Below are 22,669 nucleotides of genomic sequence, written 5' to 3'. Positions count from 1 at the left end.
TGCTCTCTGAACATATATTTATATTATTTACATTTATTTATTAATGTGGGACATTCCTAAATAGATCTGTAGGTCAACATAGACACTATGAAGAATTCTGGTCTGATCAAATTACTGTGAAGGCTTAAAAAATGAACAGTTTGTAGAGTTAACAGTGTCTTTCTTTACACTCAAGGACACTTTACAAAAGCTTTCAAAGACATAAAAATACAACGGTAATAGTTAAAATCAGTAGAGAAAAATGAAGTGACATGAGAGAGAAATGCTGGTGAAAGGAGGCTTTGAGTCTGACTCTGAACATGTGCACAGAGTCTCTGTTGGGAGGTGAGAGGGAGTTCAACCACCATGTGAAAATGAAAGTTCAATTTACATCAAATGTTGCACAGGGGTAGAAGGTCAGTGATGAAGAGGAGGAGGCCAAGAACAGAACCTTGGGGCAAACCAAAATGAATCAGTTTATTGAAATATTCTGAATCGATGAGTAAAAGGGACAGTCCATATGAATGAACATGTATCATGTGTAAATGTGTCACATTACACACACACACTCGTCTCCTTCACACTTTTTCACACGTTGCAAATGATCAAATACCAACAATGTGGAAAACCTCCAGTGTTCCACCTGTTCCTAAGTCGAATCATTCAGAGGAACTCAGTGAATTCAGACCAATTGTTCTGACCTCATTAGTCCTGAAAATCTTTGAGAAGATCCTAAAAGAGAATCTCCTCTGTGTCACTGAAGGAAACTAGAGCCTTTGCACTTTGTTTATCAAACAGAGAAGAGTGTGGATGATGTACAGATATTTCTTTTAGACACTATTTAAAAAACACCTTGAAAAGCCCAACTCACATGTACAGAGACTTTTTGCAGAACAAAAAAACAGCTGCTACACTAAATCTTTTATTCCTTCTGCTGTAAACCTTTTAAATGTAAAGTAAATTTGTTCTTGTGTCCCTGATGCTCTGAAGTCTGAATGTGCAGCGTGTGTTTTATGTATTTGATTTATATTTTTATTTTTTTATGGATTGTGCTGACAGAGATGTGTGAACTGAACTGTTCTTTGGGATTAATAAAGTTGTTAAATTGAATTGAATCTGTCGTCTCTGGACACACTGAGAATAACATGAAAATCACATCACACACAAAACACATGGAGCTGATGTCAGAGGCCTCAGGTATCAGGAGAGACACTGACACAGACACAGCAGGTGTCTCCCTCTAGAGGACGTGTGGAGTACTGCTGTTTTCTCTCACAGGTTTTTGTTCAGAGTTTTGGTGTTTCCTGTCACTGTGGGCTGCAGAGCACAGTAGTACACAGCAGAGTCTGTCACATCCACATCCTGGATCTTCAGAGAGAAAGAGTTTCCATTCAGCTTCAACTTCAAACTTCGCTCTTCATTAAACTCATCAGATTTAGTTGTTGGAAGTCCACTGTGATCCTGTTCTGCTTTTCCTCAACATGTATTTAGGAGCTCCTCGTCCTTCTTGTTTGTACCAGAACAGATTTGGGTATGAGTCGCTGGTTGTAAAAGTACAGAGTATTGTTGCTGTGTGTCCCTGAGTGTCAGAGGTGTCTCCTGTTGGCTGGGTCACTGTGTCTTCTCCTTTACACTCTGGGGAAGAACACAGGAGCACAACCAGAGCTGAGAGCAGTGTACACAGGACACACTCCATCTTAAAAGCTCAAATCCTCTCAAGTGTCTGTGTCTGCTCCTCTCTTACAGTCTGGCTCCTCCCTCAGGTCTCTGGGGCTTTGAGTTCTTCAGTTTGTTGTGAATCGTGAGGAGGTCTGGGGCCTCATTTATAAAAAACTGTTGGAGTTGTTGTAAGTTCGTGTGTTCTCCTAGTGGCCTCTAGAGGCGAGCGCCACACAAACTCCAAATCTAGAAAAGCCACCGCACTAAACCTGCAATCTGTGTTTTATAGATCCACCTGCAACTAGAATCTGCACACGTGAACATCACGTCCTCCACACCTCCACCTCACCATAAAAGGACAGACCACGCCCCCTCACACCTCCACCTCACCATAAAAGGAGCAGGTAAAGTGACTGGTGAATGAGATTTCTCTAAACATGAGTGGATAATCAGTGGGTTTGAGACACGTGGGACAGAGGGAGGAGGACGCTCCACGCAGCACCACGTGATCACGACAAACACTTAAACAAAGTTTAACAAATAAATACAAACTAAAAGTGACGACAACGACTCATCTGTTCATTTATTCATATTTCATAATATTTCGGCAGCACATTTTTGCAGTAAAACCAATGTGTTTTCTCTCTGTTTCAAGAGTTTTATCTCTATATTTTTAAGTCTGTCTATGAAGTGTGTGGGGACTGTCTCTGTTTATGCACATATACATGTAGATACGTGCACACGGGGTCTGAATGGTCAAAGGACGAGGTTATGAGCTCGTGCGAGAGATTCAGATGCCCTCCCCTGGAGAGTGAAAGGAGCGAGGGAGGGACACATGGACCAGTGGTCAGGAGACGAGCGCTTCAGCAGGAACAACACAGATTTAGCACGAAACACATCAGACACAGATCAGACACTGTTATTCTGACAATAAAAGTCCACACGAAACATCCAAACTCTGCTCACCTCTGTGAGTCTGACCTCTGTGAGTCTGACCTCTGTGAGTCTGACCTCTGTGAGTCTGGGTCTGGGTACAGACATTATTGTTTTCTTCAAACTGTCAAAGAGCAGTTCTCATTTGCAGGAGCTCCTGTTACACAAAAATGTGGGAATATTTGGGGTTGGGGTCAGGTTCGGACAGTCGGCTTCGTGTTGTGCACAGACTCGGGTCACTCTGGCTCTCGGTGTTGGAGCTGAGTTTAGTCCCAGAGTTTCATTAAACCAAAGCCTGGCTCCTGTGCTCCATCTGAGGGAAGAGTTTTCTCTCAGGTTCAGTCATTATTTCATCCTCTGTGTTGAGTCACAGTCTGTGTTTTATAGAAGTCTGTGTTTTATAGAAGTCTGTGTTTTATAGAAGTCTGTGTTTTATAGAAGTCTGTGGTCGTGGACTGTGGGAGACTCTGTGCTGCACTGGGATCGTGGTCGCGCTCGTGCACAAGTTACAAATGTATAATATTGTGGAGAATAATGAGTGGAAATAAACACAAATCTGAATGTAATTCTTTTATATACGTGGATTTTCTGATGAATTCCTGATCAAACTCTTCCTCAAACTCTCTTCTCTTCTGCTCCTCTCCACGAGTGTGGCTTTTTCCCCGTGTCTCCAGACTTTATGTAGAGCTTACAGCAGGTCCTGAGTTGGTGTAGAGAGAAGCAAAGTGTAAAGAGCGACTAGGCCATGATTTGTGCATAAATGGACTTTATAAATGAAGCCCCTGGTCTGGAGCATCGGTCTGTGAAAGGCCTGAGTCTTTTACTGGGAGGAACTTTGAAGAAACACCACTCTTCCTAAAAGAAAAACAACTTATTCTGAAGAATAAAGTTAAAGATGGTTAAGATATTTTAGATTTAGTGTTTGATTATGAAGTGTTTGAACTTCAGTGTTTGGTCGTCACACTGCAGCTCATTCCTACTTTTACAAACCAACCACAGTTTGCTTTAATTAAGAGTAAATTCAACTCAAAATTAAATCAAAGTGTCTGGGACTTTATAAATGTGGAGGTGTTTCATGGATTAGGATGTGCTGACACAGAGGAGGTGTTTTAAACTCTCTGGGTGTTTTCATGAGGAAACAGGACGACATGGTTAAAGGAGGAAACACCTGAGTAATGTTTCCCTCTAGTGGAGCTACTGCAGTATTGTGTTGTCTTTGCTCCAGAGGTTTTTGTTCAGAGTTTTGGTGTTTCCTGTCACTGTGGGCTTCACAGCACAGTAGTACACAGCAGAGTCTGTCACTGCAGCAGACGACACGAGCAGAGAGACGTCTTTATTTTTCACTTCAAACTTGAATCCTTTTAGATTCTCCCTTAATAAATTTCCAGTTCCAGAATGTGAAACCAAGAATTCTGGAGGTTTTCCTGGATATTGTCGATACCAGAAGAAATAATCATGTACACTGGTTCTTTGTGATAAGAGTATCCCAGAGAGACAGAGGAGCCTTCTGAAGCGCAGACCTCAGGCTTTAGAGCAGTGAGCTCTTCACATTGACTCCTACATGAAAACAAATAATGTAGAAGTTTAGGAACATATTTCCTGCTGCTTCTTGCTCTGTGCTTCAGTAAGTGTTGAGTGGATGTATAAAGTGTGAACATAGTTTCAATAAGACTTACCCTCAACAAAAGCAGGAGCAGTGCTGCCATTAAAGAAAACATGTGTCCAAAAACACAGCTGAGTGATCCTCATGTGAACTTTCTGAAGTCTGCTTAGTTTCTCACACTGACAGTTGGCTTTGCTGCGTCTGTGTTTAGTCTGAAGCTTCACAGAGAGTGTCTCCCTCTAGTGGAGCTACTGCAGTATTGTGTTGTCTTTGCTCCAGAGGTTTTTGTTCAGAGTTTTGGTGTTTCCTGTCACTGTGGGCTTCAGAGCACAGTAGTACACAGCAGAGTCTGTCACATCCACATCCTGGATCTTCAGAGAGAAAGAGTTTCCCTCAGCTTCAACTTCAAAACGGTTTTCATTGAACTTTGGAGATTTAGTTGTCTTGGACCATGATGACGATGATTTAGTTTTCTTTAACATGTATTTAGGAGCTCCTCGTCCTTCTTGTTTGTACCAGAACAGATATGCAGTATAGGAAGCTGGTTGTAAAAGTACAGAGTATTGTTGCTGTGTGTCCCTGAGTGTCAGAGGTGTCTCCTGTTGGCTGGGTCACTGTGTCTTCTCCTTTACACTCTGGGGAAGAACACAGGAGCACAACCAGAGCTGAGAGCAGTGTACACAGGACACACTCCATCTTAAAAAGTCTTCACAAGTGTTTGTTTCAGTTGGTGACACTCTTTGCTTCTTTTTTTGCTCCAGTCTCACAGCCCTTTTTGGAGGACATGCTCCTCCCACAGTTCACTGTAGAAGTCACAGAGTTACAAACGTTTGTTTCACACTTTTATCCTAAGCTGGATATTTACTGTGAGATTTAAATGTGGAGGTGACACAAAAGGACAGATGTTTATTGTGTTCAACAAAGTGAAGAGCCTGAAATAGTGACAAACTCTCTCCAAACTGACACTGTTAAACTCCATCTTTGTTGTGACAGGTGCAGGTTTAACTCTTGAATACACTTGCAGTTTGTCTAATCCTGTGATCAGTGCGTCTCTACACATTTTCCACATAAAGTTCATATATGGGTCACTTCTGTCCTGAGAGTCCACACCAGGGCTGGACCAAATGCTGTAAATGACGTCTCACAGCTACAGCTGCTCACTGGAATGGTTCAAACCACTTAAAATAAAACATTTAAAGACACAAAGAAGAAACAAGCCCTGACCAACAGCACAAACATGCTTTTCTAGTTCTAATCGTGTTTGTTCGTCCAGTCTGGGTTCACTGAAGGAGCCGACTGTGACACCAGAGGACGACTCTTTTCCAGCGTCTTCCACACGTCCAGTATTGATGTTTGTTTTTCCTGTAGTGAAGCAGAAAAGAGGAACAATGTGTGAATGTTCACGTGGGTCAGTGGATTCTGTTTCTGTGATGTTTTACATCGAAGAGGATTTGAACCACCAACCTCGACCAACTGAGCCACACTGCTGCCCTCCAGTCCCTTTACACCCTTTTTATGGTTGAACTCATAGACCCACAGAATTAGAATCATTTTTGGATGAGAAGGTGATAATTTTCCACAAATTGCATTTCCAAATAAATAAACAAACATAAACACTTAAATCTAGTTCATGAAACAGAAAACAAAATATCACGGACTTAAATAAATAATTAGTAATAAATGTTTAATCACAAATAGTCAAAATTAATATGAATTAATAATATTGATCACAACAATGTTGATATTTGTGATAAATGTTCAAAAAGTCTTATATTCATGAATAATGTCATTTTCCTGCCTGTGTTCGACGTCCCCATGACGTCCACAAAAGTCACTTAGTCCACGGTTCAAATGTTTCACTGCAGATTGACGTCCAAGTGAGTCAGAGTTAGACGTCCAAATAGTGGACGTCATTTACACGTCATTTAATCCAGAACTGGTCTTGGACCAACAGACACAATATCGACCCGAGCTGCAGCTCCATAAGACGTCTGATGTTTAGTGGGAAGTTTTCTTTTGAACTCTTCTGAATTCATTGAAGCATCTGCTTCACTTCTTGCCCACAGGCAGATTCCATCACAAAATCCTCCATAATCTTAGACTTTTCATGTTTTCTGGAGGCTCTAGGACTGAAATGGCATTTTCCTCACACATGGCCTTAATTTGTGAGTGCATCTAAGCGGCCATAGCATCTCTATGTATTTCCCTAAAAGAATCCATGAGTGCATCCTTGTAGACTAAAGCCTGGGCCAGGTCAATATCCTCCCTTTGAAGATCCTGATGCAGGCCTGCTGTGACTGTCAACAGAGTCTCACAAACTCAAAATCAACTGTGTGAATCTAGTTAGTTTAATCTTTAACCCCATTGCCAATCGTGTCCTGATTGTGATTGTGTGATTCTAAACATTCACTGAGAGCAGGAAGCAGCGTTTGAATGCACTGACTGATTTAAGATGTTCACTTCAAGTTCACTTGGTTTCAGTCCTGGATGTTTCTTTTCATCTAAGAACTTGTGCTGGTTTTCCACTGATGTGCTGAAGAATGAACAAGGTTCTACAGGAAACTAAATCTACTGGTAGATTCACAATCTGCTTTTCAAGTGTTGCTCACTCACAGAGAGTGTCTCCCTCTAGTGGAGCTACTGCAGTATTGTGTTGTCTTTGCTCCAGAGGTTTTTGTTCAGAGTTTTGGTGTTTCCTGTCACTGTGGGCTGCAGAGCACAGTAGTACACAGCAGAGTCTGTCACATCCACATCCTGGATCTTCAGAGAGAAAGAGTTTCTTCAGCTCAGCTTCAACTTCAAAACGGTTTTGATTGAAACTCTGGAGATTTAACTTGTTAGACCACATGACGATGATATTTAGTTTTCTGTAACATGTATTTGGAGCTCCTCGTCCTTCTTGTTTGTACCAGAACAGATATGGAGTTGGGTTGCTGGTTGTAAAAGTACAGAGTATTGTTGCTGTGTGTCCCTGAGTGTCAGAGGTGTCTCCTGTTGGCTGGGTCACTGTGTCTTCTCCTTTACACTCTGGGGAAGAACACAGGAGCACAACCAGAGCTGAGAGCAGTGTACACAGGACACACTCCATCTTAAAAAGTCTTCACAAGTGTTTGTTTCAGTTGGTGACACTCTTTGCTTCTTTTTTTGCTCCAGTCTCACAGCCCTTTTTGGAGGACATGCTCCTCCCACAGTTCACTGTAGAAGTCACAGAGTTACAAACGTTTGTTTCACACTTTTTTCAACTTTCAGTTTGGGAGAAACATACTGGATTTACTGTGAGATTAAAGATTGATTCCAAATAGGTGTAATAATGTTTATTGTCACATTCAGTTGTAATAAGTGATAAAACACAAATACATTCAGAACTATTAACAAACAACTTTACAAATGCAAGGTTTTACAAGTGCAGTTCTACTTTTGTCGTTACAGGTCAGATTGAGTGCAGCTTTTTGACGTTAACAGGACTAATTTTAATGGTATTGACCAAAAATAGCCTTTGTCCTCAAAACCTCTCCTCGGAAAAAGCGACAAACGGGCGTCCATAAATCTTTGGCATGGAACATGACCAGAACCTCAGGGAGGAAGACTTTAAGCAGCCTTTACAACTAATGGTCTTAATAAGACCACAAATTAAGAGTACAACTCCAGGATTAAAGAGGAAAGGACTTCACCTTTTCTGTGACGTCTGTGAGAGCTTTTTCTCTTTTTGTAGTAAAATCTTTGTAAAATGTGTCCTGTTGGATTTTCTGTTATGAGCAGCTCTCTGTGAGAACAGTTCATTCTGGTGCACGCTCAATTAAGACAACTTGTCCTTTTTTTAAAAGATGTATGTTTAAAAATGTACGTTTTGTCTGGGGGATTTGTCACATGACGCTGTCATCATGTGACTTCTACATTTAAACACCACCAGTACAAACCTGAGAATTTGACATGTCCTGATGAAAACTCAAGTCGAAACGTGTTGACATGAAATGAAATAAAATAAGAGCAAAACAGATCAGAGTGACTCAGATCTCCTTTTTCATCCAGAGTCTGTTTTTCTTCAGTTTTCACTTCCTGTTGATGGTAACACATATTTATATTTTTAACATCAGTGAAATTAGTGGATTCAGTTCTTGTTTTGTTTGTGTTGGAGAAAACCTGAGTGAGAAAATTTGAAAAATATTCCATGAAATCCAAACTGGATCTTTCTAAACAAGGCAGGAACAGAACAGGTTATTGACACTGTAAACTGATACACAACAGTAAAAAGTCGTTCGTAGTGCAGCTGTAGCTACAGTTAATATAATCTGAATCTTTTCATTCACAACAGCCACTTTCCCCCAAAACATGAAGACGGCCAAAGTTCTCCTGTTATTATAATGTTTAAAGAGCTGTGGGGAATGGAAAACAGTACAGATGGGGACTACAGGTCATCACCTTCATGTTTAATGAACATGTGAAGCTGCTGCAGTGGGTTCACCTCCTGCACTGACCAGCAAAAAACTATGAAAGGTTTCAAATCCGTCAGAGACAAAAGCTCAGTAAAATGTCACTTAGTAAAGTTTCAGACTCTCCACTGGAGCGAGAACAGAGGAGGGCCAAGGACTGACCCTGGGGACCTACAGAACTACAAATCCTGAGTCTGACACAGGACTGGAACCACAACCAACATTTGATCTATAAGGCATCTTTCCACACACCACATCCATTTAAAATAACTATTACTGTTTGTCAGAACACAGAGATCTAAAGGGGCTGTGAGAGCAGCAGAGCACAGGACTGGAGTTTAGATCTGGAAGCAGTGAGAAGATGCAGCAGCTTCTACCACAGGAGGCTTTTGTGGAGCAGTCTCAGAAAGTGTCTCCCTCTAGAGGACGTGTGGAGTACTGCTGTTTTCTCTCACAGGTTTTTGTTCAGAGACTGTGGGTTTGCTGTCACTGTGGGCCTCACAGCACAGTAGTACACAGCAGAGTCTGTCACATCCACATCCTGGATCTTCAGAGAGAAAGAGTTTTCATTCAGCTCAGCATCAAACTTGGGTTTGTTGAACTCTGGAGAATTGTCTTCTGTTCCATACGTGTCTCGCCGTAAGATGTACTTTGGAAAATCACCATTTTTCTGTCTATACCAAAACAAATAGTAGTTTGTTAAGGCAGCTCTTTGAAAAGTACAGAGTATAATGACTGTGTGTCCCTGAGTGTCAGAGGTGTCTCCTGTTGGCTGGGTCACTGTGTCTTCTCCTTTACACTCTGGGGAAGAACACAGGAGCACAACCAGAGCTGAGAGCAGTGTACACAGGACACACTCCATCTTAAAAAGTCTTCACAAGTGTTTTGTCAATATTGTTTTACGAGCTGTTCTCAGGTGTGTAAAACATCTATAAAACCGATTTAGAAACATTTTATAAACAAGATAAAAAGCCTCGTCTGCACCACCACTGCTCAATACTTGTCAAATATAAACTGTTAAATGTGGAAAAGTTGCTTAAATTCAATCAGATGTTAAACTTATTTAAAATGATTCATAATGCCCAACACTGGTCACAACAAAGATGGAGTTTAACAGTGTCAGTTTTGGAGAGAGTTTTAAAACGCATCAAGTTGAACTTCAGTGTTGTTTTAATGTGACTTTTAAAATTCAGTTTTGAGTCGAGTAATAAACCTAAATATTTAAATTCATCCACATTCCTGATGTTTTGTCCATTTACTAAAATTTCATGAGTCTGTGGGATTTACATTTATTGGTTAAAAAAACCAATGAAACTGTTTTATCAATATTTAAGGTAAAGCAGAAATTCTGAAGCCAGTTTGCAACATTTTCCATTTTTCTGTTTCCTCCAGTTCATTTTCCTGTCAGTAAAAAGCAGAGTGTCATCAGCACACATGATTATATCAACATCAATGCACACATGAGTGAGATCATTTATATAAATACTAAAGAGCAGAGGTCCAAGGATGGAGCCCTGGGGCACTCCCACAGAGGCGGCTTTAAAGGGTGATAGAGTTATTCACCCGGACACACTGAATCCAAACACTCAAATATGACCTAATCCAGTTTTGGGTGAGCGTGGAAAGGTCGTAGTCGTTTAGTTTGTTGAGAAGTATCTGGTGATTAACCGTGTCGAAGGCTTTGAGCAGGAAGACTGCCCCAACTCCTCTTCCCTGATCTATGTGAGCCCTGATTCTCTCCAGGAGGAAACAGCAGCTGAAGTCTGTCCAGGCTTTTTGTCTAAACCCAAACTGCCTTGGGTCTAAAAGAAAGTTCAAATCAAAGTGTGCAGTAAGTTTCTCTGCCACAACTGAGTAATGTTTCCCTCTAGTGGAGCTACTGCAGTATTGTGTTGTCTTTGCTCCAGAGGTTTTTGTTCAGAGTTTTGGTGTTTCCTGTCACTGTGGGCTTCAGAGCACAGTAGTACACAGCAGAGTCTGTCACATCCACATCCTGGATCTTCAGAGAGAAAGAGTTTCCATTCAGCTCAGCATCAAACTTGGGTTTCTTGAACTCTGGAGAATTATCTGAGAATCCAGACTTGTATCTTCTCATCATATATTTTGGAAAACCCCCATTTTCCTGCTTGTACCAGAACAGATATGGGTCAGTGTCACTGGTTTTAAAAGTACAGAGTATTGTTGCTGTGTGTCCCTGAGTGTCAGAGGTGTCTCCTGTTGGCTGGGTCACTGTGTCTTCTCCTTTACACTCTGGGGAAGAACACAGGAGCACAACCAGAGCTGAGAGCAGTGTACACAGGACACACTCCATCTTAAAAGCTCAAATCCTCTCAAGTGTCTGTGTCTGCTCCTCTCTTACAGTCTGGCTCCTCCCTCAGGTCTCTGTGGTGGTGACACTGATGCAGTTGAAGTTCATTTGTGTGGAACAGTTTTTGAATGTTTTCTGGGAGCAGGTTGAGTTTGGCTTTAAATAAGATTTGGCATGTTTAAAATTTTACAAGGTCCCTAAATTTCAGTTTCTTTGATCGTAAAAAAAGTGCATTTGTATGTTCTCTATATCCGACTAAGTGAGTTATTCCTGTTGCTTTTTTGTAATTTAAACAATAAATCTGTGCTACTTTTATAAGAATTTCTCCAGACCTCTACACAGAATCTTAAATGGGGTCAGATAAGAGGACAGTAGATTGTATACGGGACTTTCTTATTTAGGAGAAATTTAGATTTGTTCATCAAGATTTTAACTTTTGCAACTTTGGTTTAAATTTTATCAGTGTTTCCAACAAAGTTTGTGATCAAGAGTTACACCAAGAAATGTGTGTTCAAGTTCTCTTTCTATGGTTACATTATCAGTTTTAATTTGTGTTTGTGGATTTATGTCACGGTTTCCAAAGAACATTGTTTTTTGTTTTCATGATATTTAGAGACAGTTCGTTTTTTTACAAACCAAACTTGTAACTTTGCAGTTTTCGTGTGTCGTCTCGATCACTAATCTTTGAAGGTCGTCGTCTGAACACAGAATTGTTGTATCGTCCGCAAAGAGAACGAATTAAAGTTTTTCAGAAACTAGGTCCAAGTCATTTAAATATAAAATAAATAATTTGGGGCCCAGCACAGATCCCTGTGGGACTCCACAGACAATGGTATCACACGTGGATTGGTGCTGTCCCCATTGCACAAACGACTTTAGGTTTGTTAAATAAGACTCTATCCACTTTAGAGCTGTTCCTCTGATCCTGTATTTTTGTATCTTTTGTAAGAGTTTGCTGTTAGACACAAATAAGCACAATATATAGTTTGTTAAGATGGAGAGATATAATATTAGAGATGTGGATTTATAATGTTTAAAGAGCTGTGGGGAATGGAAAACAGTACAGATGGGGACTACAGGTCATCACCTTCATGTTTAATGAACATGTGAAGCTGCTGCAGTGGGTTCACCTCCTGCACTGCACCAGCAAAAAACTATGAAAGGTTTTCAAATCCGTCACAGACAAAAGCTCAGTAAAAGTGTCACTTAGTAAAGGTTTCAGACTCTCACCACTGAGCGAGAACAGAGGAGGGCCAAGGACTGACCCCTGGGGACCTACAGGAAACTGCAACAAATCCCTGAGTCTGACACAGGACTGGAACCACAACCAACATTTGATCTATCAGGCACCTTTCCACACACCACATCCATTTAAAATACACTATTACTGTTTGTCAGAACACACAGATCTAAAGGGCTGTGAGAGCAGCAGAGCACAGACTGGAGTTTAGATCTGGAGCAGTGAGAAGATGCAGCAGCTTCTACCACAGGAGGCTTTTGTGGAGCAGTCTCAGAAAGTGTCTCCCTCTAGAGGACGTGTGGAGTACTGCTGTTTTCTCTCACAGGTTTTTGTTCAGAGACTGTGGGTTTGCTGTCACTGTGGGCCTCACAGCACAGTAGTACACAGCAGAGTCTCCCACTGCAGCAGACGACACCAGCACATGGAGATGTCTGCTGTCTTTGCTTATTTGGACTGAAAGACCCAGGATTTCACTTTTAAGTTTTTTTCCTGTTCCCAAATGAGAATAGATGAATTCTGGAGGTTTCCCTGGATATTGTCGATACCAATAAAACTCATCACCACCAGATGCTCCTTTCTCATAAGAGTATCCCAGAGAGACAGAGGAGCCTTCTGAAGCGCAGACCTCAGGCTTTAGAGCAGTGAGCTCTTCACATCTGACTCCTACATGAAAACAAATGAATGTAGAAGTTAGGAACATATTTCCTGCTGCTTCTTGCTCTGTGCTTCAGTAAGTGTTGAGTGGATGTAATAAAGTGTGAACATAGGTTTCAATAAGACTTACCACTCAACAAAAGCAGGAGCAGTGCTGCCATTAAAGGAAACATGTGTCCAAAACACAGCTGAGTGATCCTCATGTGAACTTTCTGAAGTCTGCTTAGTTTCTCACACTGACAGTTGGCTTTGCTGCGTCTGTGTGTTTAGTCTGAAGCTTCACAGAGAGTGTCTCCCTCTAGTGGAGCTACTGCAGTATTGTGTTGTCTTTGCTCCAGAGGTTTTTGTTCAGAGTTTTGGTGTTTCCTGTCACTGTGGGCTGCAGAGCACAGTAGTACACAGCAGAGTCTGTCACATCCACATCCTGGATCTTCAGAGAGAAAGAGTTTCCCTCAGCTTCAACTTCAAAATCTCTTTTCATTGAACTCTGAAGATTTACTTGTCTTAGTCCACGATGATGATGATCTACTTTTCTTCACCATGTATCTGGGAGCTCCTCGTCCTTCTTGTTTGTACCAGAACAGAGTTGGGTATGAGTCGCTGGTGGTAAAAGTACAGAGTATTGTTGCTGTGTGTCCCTGAGTGTCAGAGGTGTCTCCTGTTGGCTGGGTCACTGTGTCTTCTCCTTTACACTCTGGGGAAGAACACAGGAGCACAACCAGAGCTGAGAGCAGTGTACACAGGACACACTCCATCTTAAAAGCTCAAATCCTCTCAAGTGTCTGTGTCTGCTCCTCTCTTACAGTCTGGCTCCTCCCTCAGGTCTCTGTGGTGGTGACACTGATGCAGTTGGACGTCTCTAAATACATGAGATCAGACACAATCTGTTTTTCCTTCAGGTTTCAGTATTTTGTTTATCAGGGACATAAAACTCTGCCGTAGACAAAAGAAGTCATATGTTTGTAGTTTCATTCATGACGTGTTCACCTCTGACTGATTGAAATCCAAAGTGCACTAGACTTTTAGTGAAGAAGACAGTCAGCTACAGGGGACAGAGTTTGGTCTTCACACTTCAGTCCCAGAGTCACAAATAAACAGATTCACATTTTTGATCAAACATGTATGGAGTAAGAAAGTTTTCAGAAATATTCATGTGCGTAGGATAAAAATCTCTGCATTTTTGTCTGTATTTGAGAATAAAATAAATATTTCTAAACTCTGGAATGAGTCCAGTCGTACATAAAATGTGTTGTGTGTATTTATCATCAGAATACAAACTGAAAAGTTACGACGTCAAGAAATACAATCACCAAATGAAAATTTTAGGCTTTTGTTTATTACATGAACATTAATTGATGCTGAAGCTGAATTAAAGTGTCATGTGTAACATCTCATTGTCTGTGACGTCTGTAACAGGACAGTTTGAGTGTTTGGTGTAAACTGGGACATTTCAGCGTCTCGAGGGACTTTTGGTCACCCAACTTCAGTGACCTGTGTCTGTGGATTCATGTGAGAAATGCAGCTGAGATGAAGGTTCAGTCTGTGAGCGCTCGCTGTGACTGTCGTCGTGAATGTTTCAGTCTCGTATAAAGAAGCAGAGAACTGTGATATTTGTTCATTAACCCTGGGATAACGTTACGTCTGATGTGTCCAACTGGCTCCACTGTGTTTCTACAAAGATAAAGCTGCCGTTTCCTGTTCAGAGGACGTATTTCTAGACAAAAATACACAGAAGTGTTCTAACTCTGACCCGAATTCAATGTACCAACACAAAACAAGTGTATTTTTACAATAAACTGTAATGAACCTCCTGTTGGTCGCTGTTGAAGCTCCTTGTTGTGACTTTGCTCTGTTTTTCCCTCCACTTTTACCTTTTACCAGTCTTGATCTCGATCGATGTTTTTTCTGCTCAGTAAATAAAACCTGTGAAGTGATGACGTATGACACAGAGGAGGTGTTTTAAACTCTCTGGGTGTTTTCATGAGGAAACAGGACGACATGGTTAAAGGAGGAAACACCTGAGTAATGTTTCCCTCTAGTGGAGCTACTGCAGTATTGTGTTGTCTTTGCTCCAGAGGTTTTTGTTCAGAGTTTTGGTGTTTCCTGTCACTGTGGGCTTCAGAGCACAGTAGTACACAGCAGAGTCTGTCACATCCACATCCTGGATCTTCAGAGAGAAAGAGTTTCCCTCAGCTTCAACTTCAAATCTCTTTTCATTGAACTCTGAAGATTTACTTGTCTTAGTCCACGATGATGATGATCTACTTTTCTTCACCATGTATCTGGGAGCTCCTCGTCCTTCTTGTTTGTACCAGAACAGAGTTGGGTATGAGTCGCTGGTGGTAAAAGTACAGAGTATTGTTGCTGTGTGTCCCTGAGTGTCAGAGGTGTCTCCTGTTGGCTGGGTCACTGTGTCTTCTCCTTTACACTCTGGGGAAGAACACAGGAGCACAACCAGAGCTGAGAGCAGTGTACACAGGACACACTCCATCTTAAAAAGTCTTCACAAGTGTTTGTTTCAGTTGGTGACACTCTTTGCTTCTTTTTTTGCTCCAGTCTCACAGCCCTTTTTGGAGGACATGCTCCTCCCACAGTTCACTGTAGAAGTCACAGAGTTACAAACGTTTGTTTCACACTTTTATCCTAAGCTGGATATTTACTGTGAGATTTAAATGTGGAGGTGACACAAAAGGACAGATGTTTATTGTGTTCAACAAAGTGAAGAGTCTGAAATAGTGACAAACTCTCTCCAAACTGACACTGTTAAACTCCATCTTTGTTGTGACCAGTGTTGGTTATTTTACTTTAAAAATAATTAGTTACTGTTATAAATTACTTCCCCCATAAAGTAACTAAGTTTGTAATGCAGTTATTAACCCACACAACTTCTCATCCAGTCACGTTGGTCCTGCTCTGTCCCTCGCTCTCCTCGCTCCAGCTGATGATGTGAGTCTGTCCCATAAACCGTCTACAGTTCGTCTGCTGCATGAAGTCTGACCAACCCATCGTCACGGAAAACTGTATAATAGAAACTTTGGTCCACCTGAAAAACTATATGTATTTAAGAATTTGGCCTCTGAAATTGTGACGTTGTCACAGTTTTTTGTGCCATTCATTTCCACAGGAATCACGTGACTTTCAATTTTCTTGCAATATTAGAAAAAAATATCCGACCTTTCTCACATTTTTTAGCTAAAAAATCTTTTAACAACCGATTTAGAAACTAAATAAAAAAATTTTATTTTTTTCTAGTGAGAAATGTGATTTTCTGTTTCGATATCTGTAAACACTGTCATTACACAAGCTGTAATTCATGAGTTTGATCGATGATTTCTGGAACACCGAAACAAATCTGTTTTATTGATACAGTTTACTCTGCACCGTTCAAGTTGCTATAACAACGCCTAGATAAAAAGCAATTTTATAGCTGATTTAGAAACTAAATAAAACATTTGATCAGTTTCTAGTGAGAAATGTGGGATTATGTTTCTATGTCTGTAGACATTGTCATTATACCTGTTATAATTAATGAGTTTGATGATGATTTCTGAAATGCTGAAAGAAATCTGTTTTATTGACACAGTTTATGGATTTTAACTTTTATTTTGAAAGTGCATGATTTTAGTTCCTGTTTTGTTTGAACACATGTCTTCATGTTTTTAATGACGACTGCCACAACTTCACATGATCTCAGCACTTTCAAACTGTTTTTATCGGCTGGTGGAGGAGACACAAAGACACACAGTCTTAAATTTGTTCTCACAGTCATAAATCACCTCGTCCAGAACTTCCTGTCCCATTCAAAGTTCATTCCAAACATTTCACCAAAACCCTCACAACAGTAAAATGATTCATTTCCACCTGCAGTCCCCGAACAGAGAAGAAACAACAAACTAAATGTGATGAAAACTTTTGTCTGAACCCAAACTGCATTGGCTGTAAAAGAGTTTAAATCAAAGTGTGCAGGAAGTTTCTCTGTCACTCTGAGAAGATGCAGCAGCTTCTACCACAGGAGGCTTTTGTGGAGCAGTCTCAGAAAGTGTCTCCCTCTAGAGGACGTGTGGAGTACTGCTGTTTTCTCTCACAGGTTTTTGTTCAGAGACTGTGGGTTTGCTGTCACTGTGGGCCTCACAGCACAGTAGTACACAGCAGAGTCTCCCACTGCAGCAGACGACACCAGCACAGAGACGACTTTACTTTTCACGTCAAACTTGAATCGTTTTACATCCCCTCTACTGAAATCTTTAGTTCCAGAATATGAAATCAGGAATTCTGGAGGTTTTTCTTGGATATTGTCGATACCAGAAGAAATAATCATTGTACGCTGGTTGTTTGTCATAAGAGTATCCCAGAGAGACAGAGGAGCCTTCTGAAGCGCAGACCTCAGGCTTTAGAGCAGTGAGCTCTTCACATCTGACTCCTACATGAAAAACAAATGAATGTAGAAGTTAGGAACATATTTCCTGCTGCTTCTTGCTCTGTGCTTCAGTAAGTGTTGAGTGGATGTAATAAAGTGTGAACATAGGTTTCAATAAGACTTACCACTCAACAAAAGCAGGAGCAGTGCTGCCATTAAAGGAAACATGTGTCCAAAACACAGCTGAGTGATCCTCATGTGAACTTTCTGAAGTCTGCTTAGTTTCTCACACTGACAGTTGGCTTTGCTGCGTCTGTGTTTAGTCTGAAGCTTCACAGAGAGTGTCTCCCTCTAGTGGAGCTACTGCAGTATTGTGTTGTCTTTGCTCCAGAGGTTTTTGTTCAGAGTTTTGGTGTTTCCTGTCACTGTGGGCTGCAGAGCACAGTAGTACACAGCAGAGTCTGTCACATCCACATCCTGGATCTTCAGAGAGAAAGAGTTTCCCTCAGCTTCAACTTCAAATCTCTTTTCATTGAACTCTGAAGATTTACTTGTCTTAGTCCACGATGATGATGATCTACTTTTCTTCACATGTATTTGGGAGCTCCTCGTCCTTCTTGTTTGTACCAGAACAGATATGGGTATGAGTTGCTGGTTGTAAAAGTACAGAGTATTGTTGCTGTGTGTCCCTGAGTGTCAGAGGTGTCTCCTGTTGGCTGGGTCACTGTGTCTTCTCCTTTACACTCTGGGGAAGAACACAGGAGCACAACCAGAGCTGAGAGCAGTGTACACAGGACACACTCCATCTTAAAAGCTCAAATCCTCTCAAGTGTCTGTGTCTGCTCCTCTCTTACAGTCTGGCTCCTCCCTCAGGTCTCTGTGGTGGTGACACTGATGCAGTTGGACGTCTCTAAATACATGAGATCAGACACAATCTGTTTTTCCTTCAGGTTTCAGTAGTTTGTTTATCAGGGACATAAAACTCTGCCGTAGACAAAAGAAGTCATATGTTTGTAGTTTCATTCATGACGTGTTCACCTCTGATTGAAATCCAAAGTGCACTAGACTTTTAGTGAAGAAGACAGTCAGCTACAGGGGACAGAGTTTGGTCTTCACACTTCAGTCCCAGAGTCACAAATAAACAGATTCACATTTTTGATCAAACATGTATGGAGTAAGAAGTTTTCAGAAATATTCATGTGCGTAGGATAAAAATCTCTGCATTTTTGTCTGTATTTGAGAATAAAATAAATATTTCGTAAACTCTGAAATGAGTCCAGTCGTACATAAAATGTGTTGTGTGTATTTATCATCAGAATACAAACTGAAAAGTTACGACGTCAAGAAATACAATCACCAAATGAAAATTTAGGCTTTTGTTTATTACATGAACATTAATTGATGCTGAAGCTGAATTAAATTGTCATGTGTAACATTCTCATTGGCTGTGACGTCTGTAACAGGACAGTTTGAGTGTTTGGTGTAAACTGGGACATTTCAGCGTCTCGAGGGACTTTTGGTCACCCAACTTCAGTGACCTGTGTCTGTGGATTCATGTGAGAAATGCAGCTGAGATGAAGGTTCAGTCTGTGAGCGCTCGCTGTGACTGTCGTCAGTGAATGTTCAGTCTCGTATAAAGAAGCAGAGAACTGTGATATTTGTTCATTACCCTGGGATAACGTTACGTCTGATGTGTCCAACTGGCTCCACTGTGTTTCTACAAAGATAAAGCTGGCTGCCGTTTCCTGTTCAGAGGACGTATTTCTAGACAAAAATACACAGAACGTTCAAGTCTGACCCGAATTCAATGTACCAACACAAAACATGTGTATTTTTACAATAAACTGTAATGAACCTCCTGTTGGTCGCTTTTGAAGCTCCTTGTTGTGACTTTGCTCTGTTTTTCCCTCCACTTTTACCTTTTACCAGTCTTGATCTCGATCGATTGTTTTTTCTGCTCAGTAAATAAAACCTGTGAAGTGATGGACGTATGACGCAGAGGAGGTGTTTTAAACTCTCTGGGTGTTTTCATGAGGAAACAGGACGACACATGGTTAAAGGAGGAAACACCTGAGTAATGTTTCCCTCTAGTGGAGCTACTGCAGTATTGTGTTGTCTTTGCTCCAGAGGTTTTTGTTCAGAGTTTTGGTGTTTCCTGTCACTGTGGGCTGCAGAGCACAGTAGTACACAGCAGAGTCTGTCACATCCACATCCTGGATCTTCAGAGAGAAAGAGTTTCCCTCAGCTTCAACTTTAAAACGGTTCTTGATTGAAATCTGGAGATTTAAATGTGTCAGACCACTTTGACGATGATCTATATTTTTGCATCATGTATTTTGGAGCTCCTGTTCCTTCTTGTTTGTACCAGTACAAGATATGGTGTTGCAGTCCTGGTTTGTAAAAGTACAGAGTATTGTTGCTGTGTGTCCCTGAGTGTCAGAGGTGTCTCCTGTTGGCTGGGTCACTGTGTCTTTCTCCTTTACACTCTGGGGAAGAACACAGGAGCACAACCAGAGCTGAGAGCAGTGTACACAGGACACACTCCATCTTAAAAAGTCTTCACAAGTGTTTGTTTCAGTTGGTGACACTCTTTGCTTCTTTTTTTGCTCCAGTCTCACAGCCCTTTTTGGAGGACATGCTCCTCCCACAGTTCACTGTAGAAGTCACAGAGTTACAAACGTTTGTTTCACACTTTTATCCTAAGCTGGATATTTACTGTGAGATTTAAATGTGGAGGTGACACAAAAGGACAGATGTTTATTGTGTTCAACAAAGTGAAGAGCCTGAAATAGTGACAAACTCTCTCCAAACTGACACTGTTAAACTCCATCTTTGTTGTGACCAGTGTTGGTTATTTTACTTTAAAAATAATTAGTTACTGTTATAAATTACTTCCTCCATAAAGTAACTGAGTTAGTAATGCAGTTATTAACCCACACAACTTCTCATCCAGTCACGTTGGTCCTGCTCTGTCCCTCGCTCTCCTCGCTCCAGCTGATGATGTGAGTCTGTCCCATAAACCGTCTACAGTTCGTCTGCTGCATGAAGTCTGACCAACCCATCGTCACGGAAAACTGTATAATAGAAACTTTGGTCCACCTGAAAAACTATATGTATTTAAGAATTTGGCCTCTGAAATTGTGACGTTGTCACAGTTTTTTTGTGCCATTCATTTCCACAGGAATCACGTGACTTTCAATTTTCTTGCAATGTTAGAAAAAAAATGTCTGACCTTTTCTCACATTTTTTAGCTAAAAAACCTTTTAACAACTGATTTAGAAACTAAATTAAAAAAATTTTTATTTTTTTCTAGTGAGAAAATGTGATTATTCTGTTTCGATATCTGTAGACACTGTCATTACACAAGCTGTAATTCATGAGTTTGATCGATGATTTCTGGAACACCGAAACAAATCTGTTTTATTGATACAGTTTTACTCTGCACCGTTCAAGTTGCTATAACAACGCCTAGATAAAAAGCAATTTTATAGCTGATTTAGAAACTAAATAAAACATTTGATCAGTTTCTAGTGAGAAATGTGGGATTATGTTTCTATGTCTGTAGACATTGTCATTATACCTGTTATAATTAATGAGTTTGATTGATGATTTCTGAAATGCTGAAAGAAATCTGTTTTATTGACACAGTTTATGGATTTTAACTTTTATTTTGAAGTGCATGATTTTAGTTCCTGTTTTGTTTGAACACATGTCTTCATGTTTTTAATGACGTCTGCCACAACTTCACATGATCTCAGCACTTTCAAACTGTTTTTTATCGGCTGGTGGAGGAGACACAAAGACACACAGTCTTAAATTTGTTCTCACAGTCATAAATCACCTCGTCCAGAACTTCCTGTCCCATTCAAAGTTCATTCCAAACATTTCACCAAAACCCTCACAACAGTAAAATGATTCATTTCCACCTGCAGTCCCCGAACAGAGAAGAAAACAACAACTAAATGTGATGAAAACTTTTGTCTGAACCCAAACTGCATTGGCTGTAAAAGAGTTTAAATCAAAGTGTGCAGGAAGTTTCTCTGTCACTTCTGAGAAGATGCAGCAGCTTCTACCACAGGAGGCTTTTGTGGAGCAGTCTCAGAAAGTGTCTCCCTCTAGAGGACGTGTGGAGTACTGCTGTTTTCTCTCACAGGTTTTGTTTCAGAGACTGTGGGTTTGCTGTCACTGTGGGCCTCACAGCACAGTAGTACACAGCAGAGTCTCCCACTGCAGCAGACGACACCAGCACAGAGGTGACTTTACTTTTCACGTCAAACTTGAATCGTTTTACATCCCCTGTACTGAAATCTTTAGTTCCAGAATATGAAATCAGGAATTCTGGAGGTTTTCCTGGATATTGTCGATACCAGAAGAAATAATCACTGTACACTGGTTCTTTGTCATAAGAGTATCCCAGAGAGACAGAGGAGCCTTCTGAAGCGCAGACCTCAGGCTTTAGAGCAGTGAGCTCTTCACATCTGACTCCTACATGAAAACAAATGAATGTAGAAGTTAGGAACATATTTCCTGCTGCTTCTTGCTCTGTGCTTCAGTAAGTGTTGAGTGGATGTAATAAAGTGTGAACATAGGTTTCAATAAGACTTACCACTCAACAAAAGCAGGAGCAGTGCTGCCATTAAAGGAAACATGTGTCCAAAACACAGCTGAGTGATCCTCATGTGAACTTTCTGAAGTCTGCTTAGTTTCTCACACTGACAGTTGGCTTTGCTGCGTCTGTGTTTAGTCTGAAGCTTCACAGAGAGTGTCTCCCTCTAGTGGAGCTACTGCAGTATTGTGTTGTCTTTGCTCCAGAGGTTTTTGTTCAGAGTTTTGGTGTTTCCTGTCACTGTGGGCTGCAGAGCACAGTAGTACACAGCAGAGTCTGTCACATCCACATCCTGGATCTTCAGAGAGAAAGAGTTTCCCTCAGCTTCAACTTCAAAACGGTCTTGATTGAACTCTGGAGATTTAACTGTCTCAAGCCACTGTGACGATGCTTTAGGTTTCTTCATCATGTATTTAGGAGCTCCTCGTCCTTCTTGTTTGTACCAGAACAGACCTGGACTTGCGTAGCTGGTCTGAAAATTGCATCGTATTATGACTGTTTCTCCCTGAGTGTCAGAGGTGTCTCCTGTTGGCTGGGTCACTGTGTCTTCTCCTTTACACTCTGGGAAGAACACAGGAGCACAACCAGAGCTGAGAGCAGTGTACACAGGACACACTCCATCTTAAAAAGTCTTCACAAGTGTTTGTTTCAGTTGGTGACACTCTTTGCTTCTTTTTTTGCTCCAGTCTCACAGCCCTTTTTGGAGGACATGCTCCTCCCACAGTTCACTGTAGAAGTCACAGAGTTACAGATTCTTGTGAGAAATATTAGTTTCACACTTTTCAACTTTCAGTTTGGGAAAAACATAAACTGGATCTACACTGTGAGATAAAAAAGATAAAAACATTTGATTCCAGAATATGTATATTTGTGTAATAATGTTTATTAAGGACGTCACAA

The 22,669-nt window shown here is 40.9% G+C and overlaps 3 gene segments (V, D, J or C); all 3 read right to left on the bottom strand.

Annotated features, from left to right (window-relative positions):
* Positions 1 to 12,471: 12,471 nt before the first annotated feature.
* On the bottom strand, positions 12,472 to 13,028 carry LOC129408263 (T cell receptor alpha variable 3-like). The segment is given in 2 exon segments: positions 12,472 to 12,815; positions 12,937 to 13,028. Coding segments are annotated over 2 exon segments (417 nt in total).
* Positions 13,029 to 14,850: 1,822 nt separating this feature from the next.
* Positions 14,851 to 15,812, bottom strand: LOC129408262 (T cell receptor alpha variable 38-2/delta variable 8-like). The segment is given in 2 exon segments: positions 14,851 to 15,236; positions 15,809 to 15,812. Coding segments are annotated over 2 exon segments (390 nt in total).
* A 5,498-nt stretch (positions 15,813 to 21,310) lies between these two features.
* Positions 21,311 to 21,842, bottom strand: LOC129408261 (T cell receptor alpha variable 3-like). The segment is given in 2 exon segments: positions 21,311 to 21,648; positions 21,770 to 21,842. Coding segments are annotated over 2 exon segments (411 nt in total).
* Between the last annotated feature and the right edge of the window lie 827 nt (positions 21,843 to 22,669).

Source organism: Boleophthalmus pectinirostris, unplaced genomic scaffold, assembly GCF_026225935.1.
Source record: "Boleophthalmus pectinirostris isolate CB_2022bp ecotype Guang Dong unplaced genomic scaffold, ASM2622593v1 HiC_scaffold_16, whole genome shotgun sequence".
Taxonomy (NCBI): domain Eukaryota; kingdom Metazoa; phylum Chordata; class Actinopteri; order Gobiiformes; family Gobiidae; genus Boleophthalmus; species Boleophthalmus pectinirostris.
Note: the sequence above shows the minus strand (reverse complement) of the source record. Positions and strands in the feature narration are given on the sequence as shown.